At 37.6% G+C, this 19,097-nt stretch overlaps 1 protein-coding gene and 1 long non-coding RNA gene across 3 annotated transcripts in view; one reads left to right on the top strand and one right to left on the bottom strand.

The window, feature by feature from the left end:
- Positions 1–842, bottom strand: part of LOC102497837 (uncharacterized) — a 53,406-nt gene extending 52,564 nt beyond the window's left edge. Inside the window, exon 1 of the long non-coding RNA XR_335267.1 lies at positions 792–842. This is a non-coding gene — a long non-coding RNA (uncharacterized LOC102497837). The remainder of the gene's footprint in view (positions 1–791) is intronic.
- A 104-nt stretch (positions 843–946) lies between these two features.
- NEIL3 (nei like DNA glycosylase 3) overlaps positions 947–19,097 on the top strand; it is a 66,107-nt gene continuing 47,956 nt past the window's right edge. Inside the window, exon 1 of one of the 2 annotated variants that reach the window (XM_006153385.3) lies at positions 947–1,204. In XM_006153385.3, coding sequence (XP_006153447.1) covers positions 1,049–1,204 — 156 coding nt within the window. In that variant the 5' untranslated portion in view covers positions 947–1,048. Of the gene's footprint in view, positions 1,205–12,737; positions 12,846–19,097 lie in introns of those variants that run through there. The other variant, XM_006153386.3, reaches the window with a different exon arrangement.

The following is a 19,097-nucleotide window of genomic DNA, read 5'->3' as shown; positions in this document are numbered from 1 at the left end:
AGAACATGTGGAAGGGGGGATTTCCAACCCAAATATGAGTGACCTAGGCCCAGAGAAGGGGCATACATGCCTTTCTCAGGGTGATCATATACAGGGATTCCTTTTATTCATTTTTGAGGGTGAAAGACAAAATTTAGTGAAGAGATTTTTCATTGGTTTGGCCCAAAAAGGCGGAACATGTGGAAGGGGGGATTGTAAGTTATAGGTGGGTTCCACAATTCTTATGTTGGTGATTGGAAGGGAAGATCTGTGTAGGGTTTTTTTTAGGGAAGAATTAGTTAAAGAAAGGCTTAATCTACATCTCAAGGAAAAGGGAAGTTCTGTGTCTAGGGAAGAGATAAGCAAAAGAATATACAATAATTTGTTGAAATATACATCTCAAAGATACTATGCCAGGGATAGGATGTAAGAAGAATCCCCTTAATGGAAAATAAATGGTCTGTTAATGTTTATGGGCATGACTTCCCCAGCCCCTTTTGAAAAGATTTTGGAAAATAAGAAAAATAGTCAGACTTCTATTCACACGTGTAAAAAGAAAAAAGAAATGCGGTTTGTTTAAAGAACACTCTCAGTCTCACTTCTACCCACATGGGCTAAGACACACACAGGCCTGCCAGTCTCTCCAGAGTTTTGTACTTCAAGATAATGACCGTCCAGTCAGAAAACGTGCGTGTACGAGTAAACCAAAGACAAGGCCTAAACAGTAACTCAAAGTAAATGCGGAACTTCTCACTCAAGTTCCACAGTTCTCTATTGTTAAAGTGCAGCCTAGTCGGGAGGGCTCCACTCACCGGGGATTTGCGTTGGGTGGGGAATAATCCCACGGTCCATAGCTGGCGGGGTGAGCCACTGCGCACGCGCCTCAGGGGCGTGTCCCGCGCCTAGTAGCTAGGGCGCTGATTGGACGACCTGACGGAGCGGAGGCGGGGCTGGACACGCGGGAGATTTGAACTTTCTCCCCACGGAGTCAGTACTCCTGTGCAGTTTAGGCCCAACTTCAATCTTTTCCTGAGGGTTTCAGCTAGTGAACCCAGTGCCAGCTGGAGAGATGGTGGAAGGACCAGGCTGTACGCTAAATGGAGAGAAAATTCGGGCTAGGGTGGGTCTGGGCCAGGCGGTGACTGCCGTATGCGGAAGCGCTCTACAGAGTCTGGAGAGCAGGGCGTTACCACACGCAGCCTCCGTGGCTGTGACCTCCTCCCAGGTAAGCTGTTCTTATACCCGGCCATAGAGCCAGTATGAAAATGGATCAAAGCCTCCATCAGTTTCTAGGGTCTAAGTGTCATCTCTTTGCTCTGGTCCAGCTCTCTGGGATGCGCGTTTCCCAAAGTTGACCTTCACTTTACAGGAGGGAGAAGTCCTAGCGCGTCTGCGTAGTAGAGAAACAGCACCTTGGGTTGATGCTGAGTGAGATACCTAGGAGAGAATCCATTGAAGATGTTTTATTCCGTGAGACCTTGCTTAAACTTCATTATGAACCAGCAAAGGATGTTTTTCCTGTATCTACAGCTGCATCTCCACTGTTATTACAGGATATCTGCAACTGCTGGTGCATTTTTCTTTACATTCTTAAGATGATAAATATTTAACCATAAGATTTAGCTTCTTGCTGACTGAATATTCTGCAGTTGATCAGTATGTCACAACTGGTATATAATTCTAAACGTGTGCATAGAAAAGTTAGCAATAACTTGCCACTCAATCTTGCTGTCTAATGAAGGGGCAGTGAAACCTAGTTCTGATTCCTGTCAGTTATTTTCTTTCTTTTTAAAGTAGATTGTAGCACAGCATCTTGTCACATCCATTGCAGATGGTGTGATATATTCATTTGGTAAAACTTATTTATTTTTAAAAATATTCTGATTAAACCATAATACAGTAAAAGCGCTCTAGGTGTGTGGGAGATTGTATTTCATGGATGCATATGGCATAGTGCTGTACTTCAGTTTCTCCTGCAAAACTTTCTCATAGCCATTGGTTTAGGAAGAAAAAGTTGCCTGCTATGGAATTAGCATATTCTTAGACTTTAAGGAAATGAGGTTCTAAGTCTGAGAAAATACATTTTCAAACTTGGAGAAAGAATAAATGTTGAATCTCCAATTGCCCTTTTCCAAAAAAGAAATTATTTTGACTAGATATACCAGTATGTTCTCTATAGTTATTATTATATTACTATTACAGTGTTGTAGTGTCTCTTAAAATCATTTCAGGATACCATGGAAATGAATTTTAGACCAGTTCTTTTCTTTCTTTTTTTTTTTTGGAGAGGTTTTTGCTATAGGGCACTAGCACTTGCCAGAAATACAGTGACGGAAATCAAGAAATCACCCTCCAGGGGAGATGGCCATGCCGCAATCCTTTCTCCATTCTCCTCTTGGGATCTTGGATATGCACGCACACGTGCCCAGCATGAGTTTAAGCCACCAGGTCTGGGACTCAAACCACAGTCAACTATGTGGGAGTCCAGCGATATACCCATTATGCCAACTGCTAGTCCCGATTTTAGACCAGCTCTTAAAAATATAAATGTTGGGGACCAGCAGATGGCGTAATGGTTTTGTCACTGGACTCCCACGTAGTCAATCATGGTTTGAGTGCTGGGCCTGGTGGCAAAATAAATAAAGAATCTGAAAAAATTAATAAATAAAATAAAAATGAAACATGCAGGAAAAATGCCTGAAAAGGAGAACCAAGCATAATATTGGGTCATCGGGAAAATCATGACGTATAATGTGTCATGATTTTCCCGATGACTCAATAGGTAGAACTCTGGGTGTAAAATCTATGAACTGACTCTAAATACCCACTCACAGCATGTAGGAGCTTAGACACCCTGAGTAGGAAACTTAATCTTATTGAGCCTCAATTTTTTCATTTATATTCACTTCAAGTGGTTGTGAAGATTAAATGAGGCAATACATGTAATATGTGTTTTATAAACTATAAAACAGCATATAAATAGTAGCTTTAAAATAAAATAATAGGAACAATACATTTTAAAATGTACTAGAAAAGATAGAATAGAAAATGAAAACATCTTATTCACATTGGCTCAAAATATAATTTCTGTGCCAAGGATGGTGACTTCGTGAGTTTTAAGTGAGTTTTATATCTTATACATCATATCTGTGGTGGTTTCCAACTTACCAATTAGACCCAGTGTTCAGATTTCAATAGCTGTTTTATTACAGTGGGGCTATTTGAAGAAGATGAGGTAGAGAAAGTGTTTTCAACTTCCAAGACTCAACAGTTTAGTTTTGATTTAGTTAAACATACTCATGTTTAAACAAAACTATGCTCATATAGAAAAGTCTGACTTTCTCTGTTTGCCCAGAAGTAAAATAAGATCACTTTGAAAATATTTCATTTGGCTGTAGGCTTCAAGTACAAGTTTCTCCTCTCAGGGAGTGGGCAAAGAGTAGAAAAATAGTAACTTTAATTATTTCATATCCTTTTTAAAAATTGCTGGAAAGAAAATGGTATCCTTTAAATTGTCAAATAGACAGTTTTTAATTGAAAAAAATGAAAAGACTATAAATGTTTATAAGAATTACCCATTTGGGACCAGCAGGTGGCATAGTGGCTAAGGAGCAGGACTCTTAAATGGCTGACCTCAATTCACATCTACGACCTGGAGAGTTGAAACTCATGTCAGGTGTATGTGCATGCATGCCCAAAATGTTGAATGGAGAAGGGATTATGGCATGACCATCTTCCGTGGCAGGAGGGAGTGATTTCTTACTTTCTCTCTCTCTCTGTTTCTCTGGCAAACACATGCATCCTATAGCAAAAATTTCTCAAAAAAAAAAAACCAAAAAAACCCCCGCCCATTTAATAAAATTTCGAATACATTCAAGGCATCTAGAGAGGAAAAACTCTTTTCTTTCCTTTGTGGAGCCTCTACTTTAGTTGGAAAGATACACTAATACTAAATAGCATAAAGAAATTAAATGGATCAGTTCTTTGAAGGGAAGGTACATGATTCTCTAAAGAGTTCTAGAAAAGTAAGGGTGGTGTGGTGATTAAGGCACTGGATTCCCACAGGCCCTGAGAGAGGCTAACAATGGTTCAAGTCTCAGACCTGGCACCTAGAAAAATCACAACAAATCACTCAATTGGTCAATCAATCAATCAATGTTTTTTTAAAAAAAATTCTGATAATTTAGGGTCCAGCAGGTGCATAGTGGTTCCGTGGCAGGAGGGAGTGATTTCTTACTTTCTCTCTCTCTCTGTTTCTCTGGCAAACACATGCATCCTATAGCAAAAATTTCTCAAAAAAAAAAAACCAAAAAAACCCCCGCCCATTTAATAAAATTTCGAATACATTCAAGGCATCTAGAGAGGAAAAACTCTTTTCTTTCCTTTGTGGAGCCTCTACTTTAGTTGGAAAGATACACTAATACTAAATAGCATAAAGAAATTAAATGGATCAGTTCTTTGAAGGGAAGGTACATGATTCTCTAAAGAGTTCTAGAAAAGTAAGGGTGGTGTGGTGATTAAGGCACTGGATTCCCACAGGCCCTGAGAGAGGCTAACAATGGTTCAAGTCTCAGACCTGGCACCTAGAAAAATCACAACAAATCACTCAATTGGTCAATCAATCAATCAATGTTTTTTTAAAAAAAATTCTGATAATTTAGGGTCCAGCAGGTGCATAGTGGTTAAGGCAACTGGACTCCCACATGGCTGACCGCAATTCAAGTCCCAGACCTAGCAGCCTGCTTTCTTACTTTCCTCCTCTCTATCTCTCTCTAATCAACTTCAATAAAATAATGACAATGAATAAATTTTTTTAAAAAAAAGAAAGAAAAAGAAGTCTTCCCTGAGGAAGTAACAAAACTGAGGTATGAAGGTCAAATAGGAGACATATAGCTTGGGCTGAAGTTTGGCCAGCAGAACTCTTCAGGTCGAACCAGAACAAAGGAAGAGAGGTTCCAGTATAGAGGAGTGAAAGAAACCTGTGTGACTGGAAAAAGGAGAATGAGATCAAAGGAAGGTAGTTTGAAATAAGACGGGATTAGTGCAGCAGGCAGACCAGGGAGATTTTGTAGATCAGATTTGGGACTTTATACTCCAGCCTAGTAGCGGAAGACTGACCTTGAAAAGGAAAAGAAGACTAGAAGGAAGAAGTTTTTTTTTTCCCTTAGGACAATACAGCAGTAATCCAGGTGAGGAGTTTGGACTCAAGTGCTAGTAGTGATGGAAAAAAAAAAAGAGAGAGAATCATTTCAGAAGTAAAGGCAATAGGGTCAAGCAATGGATATTATCAGAATGTTTATGAATGTCATAATTTACATCAATCAACAGTAATATATTTTGTGTTAGCTTTTATGCTAGTTCCTGGATATGCAGAGATAAATAAGAATCTAACCTAATATTTTAAATAAACATCAACTCATTGGTATTTAGGCAAAGTATTATAAACATTTCCTTTTAAGTTTGTTGTGATTATTTCTCATGGTAAGACATGAAATGCTTTTACGTTTCATTCAGTCATGAGTAATAATAAGATTCCATAAATGAGAAATGTGAGGCTCAGTAAATACAGATCAGCTGCTCAAGATCACATGACTAGTAAAAGGTTGAACCAGGGCTTGATAATTCCTTTCACACTTTAAAGCCTACACTTAATTGTGCTGTAGCACCTCTCAATAATAAAACAACTCGGAAAGTGACTGATATATAATGGTAGGAACACAATAATGGTCAAAATGTAACAATGATTATTTATTAACCAGAGAAGTAAGACCTTTGTTTTTTGGCTGTACGTGCAACCATTTTTAGTTTTGTTTAATTTAGTCTCTTCTTTTATCTACTCTGATCATTCTTTTCTAATGACTTCATTCTCATGTTCACACTGTACAAGAGTGCAGCCTGATAAATAAATGCTTCATTAATGGCTGAGCAATTATTAACTTCACTTGGCAGCAGTTCCCAATAAGCTATTCCCCACAAATAAAGAACCCTACATTTAAAGCTATTTTGTTTGACACCTTTATAGAAAGAGGTATTAAAAATCGCAGTAGGTCTTTGTGGTTAGGATCAGGAATCTGGTTCTATGGACACCAGATTTGAAAATCAATACAGAATTAATCATTTCTTTGTGGCTGTTGGTAATCTTCCAAATATTTGTTCATGGCTCCACTTTCCAGGCCTTTTATCTAAAAGATAATAATTCTCTTTGTAAACATGAAGAGTCTTTTGCATTTTAGGTATATCAGATCCATAGGAAATTTCATTCAAATATGGTAGCTTGTCTCAAACCTCTGGCAAGATCGTTACAGTGGTAGACAATCCCATGTTTTCTTGGCATTTATGCTAGAGAGTTAAAGTTATTTAAATTTCTCTGCTACTGACTTTAAATGATCAATTTCTCGGGCCAGCCCATGGTGTGGTAGTTAAGGTGGCTGGATTCCACTTCGATGAACCCTCCAATGGTTTGAGAAGGTACATATTCATGAGTGCCCAAAATCCCAAAAGGAGGGAAATATGCAAAGTGGACTAATACTTGACCGTGACCCAGGAGAGTTGCTTTCTTACTTTCTTTCTCCCCTCTTTTAACACCCTTGTGAGTATATACACCCTCTGGGAAAATTTTGTTTATATATGTATTTGTTTATTTACATTTAATCACATATATCTTTATAGTTTACAACATTTCTTTTTCCAGCACAAATACTATGCATATCAGTTAAGACAAAGATATTACTATATACATTATCATCAGCAAATAGCTTCTCTTTTTTGTCAGTTAAACATACTTTTACTTTTTTTCCTTCCCCTTTATCCTCCCTCCCATAATAATTTTTTTTTTTTACCATTTTTTTTTTTTGAGAGGTTTTCACTATAGGGCGCGTGTGCTCGCCAGACAGACAGAGAGAGACATAGAGACAGAAAGTGAGAAATCACCCCCCAGGGGGGATGATCACGCCGCAATCCCTTCTCCTCCATTCTCCTCTTGGGATCCTGGGCACGCACGCACACGCGCCCGGCGTGAGTTTTAAGCCACCGGGTCCGGGATGCGAACCGCGGTCGACTACATGGGAGTCCAGCGACATAGCTATTACGCTAACTGCTGGTTCCCAATATAATTTTTTTCACATTTTATTGATTCACAAAGATCTTAATTAAACTAAATATATGGACAAAGCTAAAATCTAGTAACAAGTGCACGGTAATTTTCTTCTGAAGCTTTTTTTTTCTCTCTTCATTACCTCTTTTACTAAAGAGAGGCATAAACTAACTTATTTGCAAAAAAAAAAAAATATGTTTAGTCTCAATTTGGTCTGTTTTCTGCACAAAGCCCCTTAAGAATTCCATCTCTGATACAAGGCAACAGATATTATTGTATTATTGAACTTATGCAGATAGCCATTCTTCCACAAAATAAGAATGCTCACAAATATTTTCCAATTGCGCAGGGGTCAGGAAGTGAGAAGTTTATGTTTCAATTTTTAAAAAAAATTAACAAATTGCCAAACCTATCAACAACTCAAAAGAAAACAAAAATCCTTAAATCTGGAAGGCCTTGCATAGAAGAAAATCAGTAACGTTTTAGTCAAAAGTCATAAAATTCTATTTCAGTTCAGTATCATGTAATTACTCTCTTTTGTTGAATTTTCAGTGTTACTGTTGTCTGATCTTTCCATTTAAATCCTGGAAGTTAACATTCAATATTATTATTACTATTTCTAGACTTGTCTGTACCATTAAGTTGGCCATTTTCTTGGTCGTTTTTTGTCCTCTTATTTCTCTGTGTTGGTCATTAGTTTTCCTGGTGTAGCACTCCCTTCAGAACCTCTTGAAGGGCTGGTCTGGTGTTAGTAAATTCTTTCAGGTTTTGTTCATCTGAGAATGATTTTATCTTTTCTTTCCATATGAAGGATAATCTTGCCATTCTGCACAAAGCCCCTTAAGAATTCCATCTCTGATACAAGGCAACAGATATTATTGTATTATTGAACTTATGCAGATAGCCATTCTTCCACAAAATAAGAATGCTCACAAATATTTTCCAATTGCGCAGGGGTCAGGAAGTGAGAAGTTTATGTTTCAATTTTTAAAAAAAATTAACAAATTGCCAAACCTATCAACAACTCAAAAGAAAACAAAAATCCTTAAATCTGGAAGGCCTTGCATAGAAGAAAATCAGTAACGTTTTAGTCAAAAGTCATAAAATTCTATTTCAGTTCAGTATCATGTAATTACTCTCTTTTGTTGAATTTTCAGTGTTACTGTTGTCTGATCTTTCCATTTAAATCCTGGAAGTTAACATTCAATATTATTATTACTATTTCTAGACTTGTCTGTACCATTAAGTTGGCCATTTTCTTGGTCGTTTTTTGTCCTCTTATTTCTCTGTGTTGGTCATTAGTTTTCCTGGTGTAGCACTCCCTTCAGAACCTCTTGAAGGGCTGGTCTGGTGTTAGTAAATTCTTTCAGGTTTTGTTCATCTGAGAATGATTTTATCTTTTCTTTCCATATGAAGGATAATCTTGCCAGATGTACTATTCTTGGCTGAAATAATTTTTCATTTAACACTTTGAATATATTCTCCTTTCCTGGCTTGCATAGTTTCCCATGAGAGGTCCAACATTAACCTGATGGGATAAACTTTGTAAGTAATGTCATGTTTCTCTCTTGTCAATTTTAGTACCTTTGTCTGATGTTTTGGCCAATCTGGCTATGATGTGCCTTGGAGATCTTCTTGGGTTGATTCTGTTCAGGGTCCTTTTGTATTTCTTGGGTCTGGATATTTGAATGCCTTTTTGGTTTGGAAGGTTTTCTTCCAGGATTTCATGGGATAGATTATCAGTGTTCTCAATTTCTTCTCCTTCTGGGATACCAGTTATCCAGATGTGTGGGCATTTAATGTTATCTGATATTTCTCATATCTTATTCTCATTTTCTTTGGTTATTTTCTTAGCCTTTTGGTAATTTTTTCTAGGTTGGAGGTTTTATCTTCTACATCCAAGAATCCGAGATTCGATCTTCTGTATGGTCAGATCTGCTTTTAATACTTGAGAAAGGTTTTGATTTCCTGTATTGCAGCCTTCCTTGCTAACAGCTCCATTTCATTCTTTTTTATGGTGTATGTTCTTTAAAATCATGAAAGAACTTCCTCATCTCCTGGAACTCATTGTCTCTTTTCTCTAGTATCTTTTGAAATTATTGTTTCTCTTTCCTTGCATCTTGATTAATTTCATCACTATGAAAGTTCTGAATTCTCTGAGAATTCCACAAGTTCCATTGTACTGTCTGTGGGTGATGAAGGACTGTTCTTTTCCCTTGGAGAAGAGATATTTTCTTGGTTTCTCATATTTCTTGTGCCTCTGCAGTGGTTTTTGGTCATCTGATGGATTATATGTTTATCCTAATTTCTTGAAGATAATTCTGAGCATTAGAGGCCTGCTAGAGGAATTAACCAGCAATATCTCTGCAGTTTTGTTTCCCTGATGTTCACCAGGCAACTTGCACTTTTGTTGTTGGAACTGGATATTATAAAGGCTTCCCAGTTTCAAAAGAACAGTTGTACCTGGGCTGAGCTGCAAGATTTCAGTGGACAATTCAGAGGTATGTGGCAGGAGATGAGCCATGCTCTCTCTGCAGCTTCGTATTTCTCCCTGCTGCTCGCTTTGCAGTCTGTCTTCTCTGATTTTTAGACACTTGGTGATATATTCACATTTGGCTAATTTGTTGGAGGTTTCTGCAACTGTAAGCTCATATGCTTCACTTTACTGTGAGGCACTTTTATGTCAATTTCTCTCCACTACTGTGTTTTGCAATGTGGTATCCACAGAGAGAGGTTTGAATTCAGATTTATGAAGATGAGGTTCTCCCTTTCTGCAGCATGTTCAGTGGGGGTTGACTTTTTCTATTAGCCTAAAAGATTCTGATGTTTGTCTACTGTGCATATAGACCTGTCTAGACACTTAGTGTGTGGAAGCAGAGAAGCAAAGTGAGAAAGTCAGGTAAAAGAAAAGAAAACAAAGGGGAGAAAACAACAACAACAACAAAAATTAAAAAGGGAAAGAAGTTTTTTTTAAAAAAAGACAAAAAATAAAACTGTACACCACACGAAAGGAGCAGTCCCAGCCCCACTTCAGGTGTAGATGAGTTCTGAAATTAGCAAGATGGAGGAGAGGTCAGAGACAAGGGACAGTACTTACAGATTTTTAATAAATATATTAAAAAATTATTGAGAGAGACAAAGACAGAGACAGAAAGAAGACAGAGGCCACCCTACCTGGCTAGGTGTTGGGCTGGAAGGAGAGATTTGGAGCAGAGGTTCTTCAGTTAAATGAGCAGGGCCGAGCCCACGTCAGAGGTAGATGCATTCGGGCTAGGTGCTGGTCCGAAAGGAGAGGTTTGGAGCAGAGGCTTTTCAGTTAAAGAAGCAGGGCCAGGCCCACCTCAGATGTAGATGAATTCTGGCTAGGTGTTAGGATGGAAGGCCTGGCAAAATTTTAAAAATAAATAAATAAATTGGTTTTTCACAAGCCAGCATTTAAAGATAATTTATAACTGTTTACAGTATTCTTTTCAGTGCAGTAAACATGAAAATATATATAAAAGACAGCTAAGGAAATGTTAATTGGGCATTTAAAATAAGATTTAAACTTCACATAATGATTGTACCAAAAATAAACAAGCTACGTCAGTAGCTACCATGACTGTAAACTCTGTTGCAGCATTTCTTTTTGTTCTAGTTAAAGTTCATAGAGAACACACTTTAATGTCTATCTATTTGTGACAACTCATCCTCATTTTGAAGAAGAAAACCTAGCTGTAGAAGATCCCAGTGTCTGTTAGTCATGTGTACACAACATTATTTCTGAGTTTTGATCCTCTGTCTTGTCAGCATAAAATTATGCAACTGTGTAAGCATATTGCATAAAACTTTGCTAGAGCTTGTGGAACCTTATGGTAAGAAACAATATTGGAATGTAAATGAATGTTCTGGTTAATGAGCTTTGAAGAGTCAATCCTCAAATTTTAATTGTTGGGTAGATACAATATTTTAGTGAAATCAGTATGTAATCTGCATGTGTTTTCAATCGTCTTTCACAAAACAGGATATGAAACAGAGTTTATTTATAAAAGCTTTCATTTCATCTGAAACACGATACTCTAATTATTCCCATCATTCCTTAAGATTTGATACATGTATTTAATGTGCTGCTTCTCTTATTCATCTTTATACCTACTTTGCAGTGTCCTGAATACTTAATAAGAGTGGAATGGGGGGCCGGCAGTGGCGTGGTGTTAAGAGTGCTGGACTCTCACATGGTGGACTGTGGTTAGAGTCCTGGTCCTGGCAACTTTCTTTCTCACTTTCTCTGTCTCTGTCTCTCTCTCTCTCTCTGTCTCTCTCTGGTCAAATTAAAATGAATAAATAAATGCATAAATAACTAAATTTTAAAAACTGGAATGGATGGGGAAGAGCGAAGTTTTCAATAGTGCATAAATATTAAGGATTTAAAAATAAATTCTATTTGAGAGCTTTCCTTATGAGTATTGAGTATGTTGTGCATATTTTATGGAAATTCCCCCTTTCCAGTTTCTCTCTCTCTCTCTCTCTCTCTCAGAGTCTTACTGTTATCCAGACCATGCTCAAGCTCAGGATCCTCCTGTCTCTGCCTCCCAAATTTCTAGAATTACAGGAGCAGACCACTGCTCTCAGCCTGGAAATTACTCCTACAAAAAATAACAGTCCCCTTCTTCAAAGCAGGAGGCAGGGTGGCAATCATAGCACCTTATATTACCATTGAAGGAATGAGCTAATCCACAGAGATTATTTTTCCAGCTAAAAGAAATTCTTTTCATTCAAAAGGTTTTTCTTTTTCTTTCCTTTTTTGTTTGTTTGTTTTTAGTTTGCTATAGGGCATGGTGTGTGCACTGGAGGGAGACGGGGAGAGAGAGAAAGGGAAAGTGAGAAATCACCCTCTGGGGAGATGGCCATGCCACAGTCCCTTCTCCTCCATTCTCTTCTCAGGACTTTGGACACTCATGCACATATCTCTGGTATGATTTATCAAGCTGCTGAGTCCAGAACTTGAACCCATGTAGTTAGCTATGTGGGTTCCAGCTGCCTTAACCTCCATGCCATCTGCTGGCCCAGGATTTTCTAAACATTTTATAGAACATGTGTTATAAATTTCCAAATCTTAAATGGATACTGAAAATAGTTTTTCCTTAATGACTCAAGACCATCATTATCAACATCAGCACTACATGGTCAAGATTAAATTAGAGGACATATAGAACTCTTAGTTTAAGTGCCTACCATATAAACATCCCGGTAATTGTTCCTTAATCTTCTGTATCAGGGCCTTCTTATAAGAACCATTTATCTGAGGAACCGCTATTCCTTATTAAAGGTGGTAATTATTTGATGACCTCAAACAAGGTACAAGGCATTTGGCCTCTGGGTCAGTGTGGGTCAGTGTCCTGACCCGTGGGACAGTCGAACAGGTTCCCTTGGGGAGGGGGAGTGAGAGATGGGACAAACACATGCATACACAATACGAGGTGCTGATCAAGTCGTCTTCTTCTTCCTCTTTCGTTTATTGAGGAAAAATGACGAGTTATATACAAGCTGGTGGGCACCAATTGGTTGCCCGAAATGCAAATGAGATAGAACAGCATGAACCAATCATTGGTGTGGGTAGATCCCTCCTGTTGCCTAGAAACCCCTGGCCCCTGGGAGAGAACAGTTGGTCACATGATTTCTGAGGAACGGTTGGCTCAGTGAGGAGTTGAAGCCTAATGGTTTCCAAGATGGTGGGTAGCTCAAGATGGCAGATAGCTTAAAAGATGGCTTCCCTATGCAGTGCCCTCCACAGGTCAGTACTTGTAAAATCTTACAGAATTGCAGAATATGTTTTGAAGTGCTTAGAGTCCATTTTAAAAGTAGGCTCCTTAGGAGCCAACCAGTGGTGTGGTAGTTAAGGGGGCTGAATCCCACATGGCCAACTGCCCGGTTCAAGTCCTGGACCCAGTGACTTGAAAAAATGTGCTGGGCATGTATGCATGCATGCCCAAAATCCCAAGAAGAGAATGGAGGAAAAGAGATTACATGTTGCCATCCTCTCTAGGGGGTATTTTATTAACCCCCTCACCCTTTCATCCCCCGCATTTTTGCATCTCTCCAGTGAGCACACTTGCCCTATAGGAAATTTAAAATAAATGAATAAATTTATTAGATTGCTAGGTAAGTAACCACTAGTTAAAATTGTTGTTGTATTAATATTAGGGGTGGGGGAAGTATGTGAGAAAAAAAGAGGAGAAAATATGAAAGTAATATGATATTTTTTTCTTTGTGTAGAAAATATGTAACTGCCCTAGAGTTGAAACTTTTATCTATGGAAAAGTCTTATTCTGCCCTGTAAAGTTCATCTTCTTTGTTCACCCATGGATAGGCAGGCTAAATGGTAATCAGCACAATAAATCATATGCTGACTTAGAAAATATATGTTGCTTTGAAGATTTCATATTATTAAGCCACTTGAAAACGGGAAGGTGAACCCTTCTCAATCATACTTAAAATTGTGGCAAAGGAGATTTTCATCTCTATTTCAGAGTAAAAAATAAAAAAAAGATGAAATGTTGAAATAATACAGTAACAGAATTATAAGGGTCAACATGATAAAGTCAGGTATAATATATATATTGGCAATTGTGTATAGTTACAGGAAAGGCAATAAACTTGCAGAAATTAATTTTTTAGTTTGGACAACAGAAGCTTGTGGTAAAAGATGATAACCTTAGATTCTACAATAGGACAAGTGAATATCTTTTAAATGTTAGATTTATTGCAAAAGCTTTGCCCAGTTTGTATATGGTAGCTCTCAAAATAAGTGGAACAAGCAATTACTAGTATACCAGAATTTCTTCTTAAAATGCCATTTTTAAAAAACAGAGAAAAATATATGCAAGAGCTTCTGATAGCCAATAAGTTGAAAATTTTATTTTGTCCCAAATATGTTATCCAGACCTGATTGTTTTAGAAACGTTAGTGTGCTGGGGATCTACTGGCTTGGGGAAAGTGCCTATGTGGTGCATGACTGAATAAAAATATCTTTACCTATCATTTCCCTTAAAACCAAATGAAGTATTAGAATCGATGTTTTTTAAAGCAACCATTTAAATGCTAAGTAAACATATCAAATAAAACCCAGGGCACTCTAGAACTGGGTGCTAAACATATACCAATACCTTCCTAATAAAATATTCCTTAACGTTCTTTTTACTCTATAGGAAACTCTGATAAATAGATTATAGTATTTTACTGCCATATAGCTTATAGTAGTTATGAGAATTTAGTCCTTATATATTTAAAATCTCACTTTATTGCAGATAATTAGAAAAATGAAAGACTGGGGCATTAGTGAACTTTAAAAGGAGATGAAACAAATGGCAGAATAGAAGTTATTGTAAAAAATCTAGGAAACTGTAGGTAGAGAGACATAAGCCTATACTTTAAAGCCATACTCAGACCAGATTGTGGTGTAGCAGTAAAACAGGTGCTCTTGAGGCTGACTCAAATGGGAAGCTTCTGGGTTTTAATCCATAGACCTCCCTGTGTATGCCAGGCATGCGTGTGCCTATAATCAGATGCTCACTGAAGCTGGGGCAATTCATAGAGTTAGGACCCAGTTGGGAATTCTCTCTCTCTCTCTCTCTCTCTCTCTTTTTTTCTCTCTCTCTCTCAGAAGAAATAAATAAAATAACTTTTAAAAAAGTCTCTCTCTCTCTCTCTCTGTCTCTCTCGGAAGAAATAAATAAAATAACTTAAAAAAAAGCCACACTCAGTCTTACGAGGGATGTGAGAAGGGATCTGTTTAATCCCACAAATGTTTACTGAACCGCAGGCATTGTGTAAAACCCTCAAAGATATTAGCTAAATATGAGTTACTGTCTCCAAGGATCTTATGAACAGATAAGGGAGAAATACTAGTCACAGACAAATAATAATTCAGTGTACTAATACTATGACAGTGGTTTACAAAATACTATGCTAAATTTGGCAGGTAGAAAGCCTCAAAATTAATCTTGCCCAGTAGGGAGAAACTCTAGTACCAGAAAAAAATTACAAACTATATATTTGAACAAAAAAGAGGCATATTGACATTTCATTTTTAATTCCCAAACACCTCATCTAGTATTAAAAAAACTAATTCTTACACCTATATAAGCCAAGGTCACACAGCATCTGTAGCTAGAAGAGTTTCTGCTACACTAAAGTCATTTGATAGTTTCTTGTATTTTTCTACAAATGAATATTTTTCTTCCTGTGATCATTCTTCCACATGCCCTTCTGCCAACATTGTATTATACCAGTTACATTCATCATGCCATAAACATCTTTTTTTCAACATTTGTAGAGCCTTGACTTCACAGCTCTTGCAGCCTTTCTTTTTGGATGTCTTATTGTATGTGTTTGTAATTATGGAGACTAAGGTAAAACAATAATAGAATAAGAAAGACGTGTATTACATATTTAGATCTGGTTGGAGGTTCTCTTTAAGGCTCTGACAGTGAGGACATGTTACACTTCTCAATGACAGATATGTAAAGATAGATAATAGCCCCAAGCGCTGTAAGTACATTGGCCTTATATTTTTGGACGACTCCTGCCATGCCCAACAAAATTTATTTACAAGGGCATGTACTCCCCTTTGTCTTATCATAAATGGCCCAATAACCATAAAGTTTTGAAGGTCCATCCACTTAGACTTTCTTTTACTAAGTGGCCAAATTTTTCATGGTTAGATCTTTCTAAAATTTCTGGTAGTTGACAGTAGATTTGCAGACAGAGATGTCTGATCAGGGCAGTCTTTAATGTTTTTGGGGATGAATCCTGGAAAGAAATTTTTATTTTTATTAACCAACTCTCTTAGCACTGGTTATAGGAGATGTTTCAGCTGTACCGTTTATAAACTATATATGGAACCAAATTCTCCACAGTGTAGGTTCTGTGTGATCTTGAGGCAGTGTTGCTCAACAAGGGGCTCTGCACTCCCAACCAGGGACCCAAAACAGAGCTGACCCCTCACCACTCAACAAAACAGAGAGACAAAATTGTTGATGAGAGAAGAAAGGAGCATTTTTATAGCATAAGCCACATTGGGAAGACACTTGAATGTCTTTGATTGGACAGCAAACTTACAGGTAAGTTTCCAGAGGAAGAGGATGTTATGGGGCTAATAGCTATCTATGAAAAAGCATAAATGGGGTTAATTTTTAGCTGGGGGGCACAATCAGGTGATTAGTCTCTGAGAGAGGAGCTTGTCTTAGCTAAGAGGCACAAACAATTCATCTTCAAGACAGGAATTTCTCATTGTGGCTGGGACAGAACATGTCTTATTTGAAGCTCCAGGTTAGCCATTGGTCTTGGAGTTCCTATGAGAACTCTTAAACAAAGAGTGTCAGGCTGAAAGAAAAATAGTTTTTGATTTTTAACAAGGTGAGTCAGTCTGGCTAAACAGGTCCCTGTTACAGCAGGACCTTATAGACTCAGCACATAGTTAGAAATTCTCTAGGAAAAAAATCTAAGATAGTAGTCAAGATAAGCTAGGTTTGAATTTCTTTCTGAAAGGTGTTACTATAAACCCTGGATACTTCACTATTTGGGAAATCATGTTAGGTAAATTTTCTTTACAACCCAAATGATGTATAGCAATTAAATGTTTTAAAAAAAATAAGAAAAAGAATAAAAATAATAATAAAAAAAATAAAAAGCTCTTTGCTGCTGATGATGTGGATAGTAATGTCTTTGTCTTGACTGATATGCATGGTAATTGTGCTGGAAAAAGGAATGTTATACACTGTAAAGACCTGTGTGATTAAATGTAATATAAAAATAATAATAAATAATAATTTTTAAACATTTGAGCATTCAAAAAATATTTGGGGAAGTAGAAGCTGAGCTTTCAATTAAGAATTCATATTTTTGTCAGGTTTTTAGTGTTTCTTTTTATTGATTTCTTCTGAAAGGTATGTCCTGAAGTGGTTTACGTGGTTTATCATATAATTTAAAAATTATATGAGTTGTACCTGCAAATATTTTGGTTCACCAATTATAATACAATCCAGTGGCACAGTACTGGTGAAGTAAATTTTGGGTGTTTTAATCATGAGACCATTGTCCTTATTGAGTAGAAAGCTTGTCAGGGAAATTGTCTGGGCTTTCAGAACCCATAAGATGAAATTTAAGACTCAGAGAAAATTGGGACCAGCAGGTGGGGTGGTGGTTAAGGGCACTGGACTCCCTCATGGCCGACCGTGGTTCAAGTCCCGGACCTGGTGGCTTGCTTTCTCACTTTTTCTCTCTCTCTGTTCCCTCTGGTCAAATTAAAAATAAATAAATAAATAAATAGAGTTAAATAAAACAATTCTTTAAAAAAAAAGAATCAGGGAAAAATAAGATCTGAGTAAACAAAAGGTTCCATAGGTAAATACAAACTAGAATACTTCCTTTTAATAGGATTAACACCATTAACTGATGAATATTTAGTAAATTAACTGAGGGAGTGAGGCATGATCCAGACAAAACAAATGACAGTACAAAGATCCTGGTATCCCGTAGGCCAATGTGGCCAGATAACAAGAGGAAGAGTTGTAGACAGATTTTGGCATAGAATGGGAATCAGTATGGCATATAAGGTCCAATCTAAGAAGTTTTTTCTGTGATAGCAATAAAGTAGAAGAAAAATCTGACCCACATTACTATTTTAAATGCTCTCTCTCTGGATGTCGGATATAATTTTGGCTGAGGGTACTGAGGGTCAAAGCCAAATGATGTAAGTTCCAGTTCAAGCTGTTAATTTAGTGATGTGAGTAGATTTCACATGAGACAGTTGGGACTCACTTACTGTTTTATTAGGTGTTGTGACAGCACAGTTTATTTCATGGTTACCTTTTTGCCAGGAGCCACCAGGAAACATGGTAAAGTCAGAACTAAGAGGAAAGAAGGTCTGGGCAAGGAGCAGGTAGGTAGTAAGTGAGAATAACGTAGTCAAAAAGTGGGGCAGTCAGGTTTAGGGTCCTGCAGGGAGAAATAATCTGTGTCCACTGCTACAAGAATTCTTTAACTGACCAGTTAGATACTAGATAGATGTTGAATTTGGTATTTAACTTGTAAAACTTAAAAACTTAGAGGAAATGAAAACACAGGGGTAGCAGTAGTAACAAATTTCCTCCCAAACAAGAAGTAAGGAGAAGTAAGGAGGGCAACTATAAATGAGTGTGTGTGTTTGTGTGTGTGGTGGTGGTGGGGAGGGCGGCTATATGAAACGGGGTAAAAATTCATCACCCTGTCCCTACTGGGAGCCCTAACAGAAGTGAGAGACATCAGGGGGCATGGTTAAAACCAATTGCTAGTAAAGAATATTGGGAGGGGATGAGATTATTAACACTGAAATAGTGGAAAAACAAAACACTGAACCATTAATTTGTAAATGAAGGTTTAAAATGTTAGTAAGATCTTAAATCTGACATACTAAAAATACAAAATCTGACCCCCATTGAGGTGAAGTTGACTCATAACAGATCCATATCTGCTGTGTATATCATTATCTTAATAGTATCCCAGCTAGTTCATAAGAACTTTTCACATACTAATTCATCATCATAGGAGTCTACTTCGAAAACTACTACTGCCAGGGTCCAGCCTCGGCGTGGGTGGGTTATCTCGACGGAGGCGGCGAAGGTGAATAGAAGACAGAGGCCTCGATGCTTTCATGCACGTCCTATGCCGGACACACCTGAAAGATCGCTCTCTGAGGAGTGACAACTGCTAGGAATCATCGTGCCTTTTTATTGAAAATGTGATACATGCAAGTAAATGGGTGAGGGGCAGTAAAAGATTTACTCTAAGGAACAGGGTATACAAAGCATGGAAGCAATAATTATAAAACATGCTGTTTGTCTTGTTAGCTCAGGTAAAATCAATCACAGTTCTCAGGATGAGGAAGTCCATTTGTCTGCTGTATCTTCTTCTTAGATCTTGATTACTGGGAAGAGTCTTTTGAAGAGGGGGCTTGCAGGATGTTTGACAACTTCAGTCCCGGGCCAGGGCGATAACGTTGCTGGTT

The sequence above is a fragment of the Tupaia chinensis genome, unplaced genomic scaffold, assembly GCF_000334495.1.
Source record: "Tupaia chinensis unplaced genomic scaffold, TupChi_1.0 Scaffold000373_1, whole genome shotgun sequence".
In the NCBI taxonomy this organism is placed as follows: Eukaryota; Metazoa; Chordata; class Mammalia; order Scandentia; family Tupaiidae; genus Tupaia; species Tupaia belangeri.
Note: the sequence above shows the minus strand (reverse complement) of the source record. Positions and strands in the feature narration are given on the sequence as shown.